Source organism: Dipodomys spectabilis, unplaced genomic scaffold (genome assembly GCF_019054845.1).
Source record: "Dipodomys spectabilis isolate Male_0828 unplaced genomic scaffold, ASM1905484v1 ptg000030l, whole genome shotgun sequence".
NCBI lineage: Eukaryota > Metazoa > Chordata > Mammalia > Rodentia > Heteromyidae > Dipodomys > Dipodomys spectabilis.
In genome coordinates, this window is record NW_024870707.1 from 3,238,731 (window position 1) to 3,240,000 (window position 1,270).

Below are 1,270 nucleotides of genomic sequence, written 5' to 3' on the forward strand. Positions count from 1 at the left end.
CTTCCCAGCCCAATGGTGGTGTTTTTAATGTATGTTTTTCCCGCATGGTATAACCCTTCTTGTCACTGTATTTGATTCTGGTGCCCTGCATCCTGTATATACATTTTCTAATTTTGGGAGAAGAAGGGACATAACAAAATAAGAAATAAGGATACAGGTTCACCCATTTAAACAATGAGACATATGAGATACTATGTTGAAAATGAACTTTGCAGCTTGGAGAGGGGGTGGTTAAGGGGGGGGAGAGGAGAGATGGTAGGGTAAAAATAAAGGAGGAGGTAACAATGCTAGATAGGAAATGTACTCATTATCTTACTTGTGTAACTGTAACCCCTCTGTACAGTATCTTTTCAATAAAAAAAATTAAAAATGAAGTAGTCTACAAATAAAAAGTTAATCACTAGATTTTAAACTTTACTAATAGACTGTCACATGTCATTTAAATCATTGTGTGCTCATGCTTATATATTTCTTCCACTGGTTCACCTGGTCGTGATGATTTCACTGGTTGTTAAACTCTTCAAGGGTCACAAAAATACAGGAGAATAAGTATAGAATCCACCAAATAGAAGAATGTCCTGCTTCACAAGATCACATAATTTCTTGTCTTTCCAAAATATTTACACTATCTGAAAGTAACAGATGAGGAAAATTCCAGAGCTGATGCAAGGCTCTCAGGCGATCAGTTTATTTTACTCTTTCCTATTTCTCTTTATCTGAGTTACCACTGTACTAAAATCTTGTTTAGCAATTGTCTAATGTTTCAAATGTTACCACATTCTTCTATAAAATTTCCCAACACCAAATTAACAAGAAAATATTTTTTGTTTTCATTAGAATAAAATCTCTTCACTTGAGTTTCGATGTCCCCACTAAATTCACAGTAACAGGAAAACTACATCACTTAGAATATACTTGAGACATTTTTCTTATCTTAGGAGACCCAGTCATTACTGTGATTTAATCATATCCAAGGTCCCAATATTTCCTTTATTTTTCAAATTAAGATAAAAGTATGTTACATTATTAAAGACTGAATAAATACCTAATAGTCCCAATTAAAATATAATAAATATGTTCAAATTATTTGTATGAGATATAATCAGAAATGGCAATGTCTCCATCAGTCAAACATAATTGTTATCATTCCATAGCTGTTAATTTAAACTTAACATAGTTTTGTTATCGTGATGTTCCAGTAGGCAATTTGCAAACTCAAATTTACTTTTGCTTTCAGTACCCAACATAATTACATGGAAAACCAGAGAAA

The 1,270-nt window shown here is 32.5% G+C and overlaps 1 protein-coding gene across 1 annotated transcript in view; it reads left to right on the forward strand.

The window, feature by feature from the left end:
* Positions 1 to 1,253: 1,253 nt before the first annotated feature.
* The window catches only part of LOC122104712 (olfactory receptor 4P4-like), a 4,042-nt gene continuing 4,025 nt past the window's right edge, over positions 1,254 to 1,270 (forward strand). Inside the window, exon 1 of the mRNA XM_042675649.1 lies at positions 1,254 to 1,270. This exon is cut by the window's right edge and continues 884 nt beyond it. Within this exon, the coding sequence (XP_042531583.1) occupies positions 1,254 to 1,270 (17 nt within the window).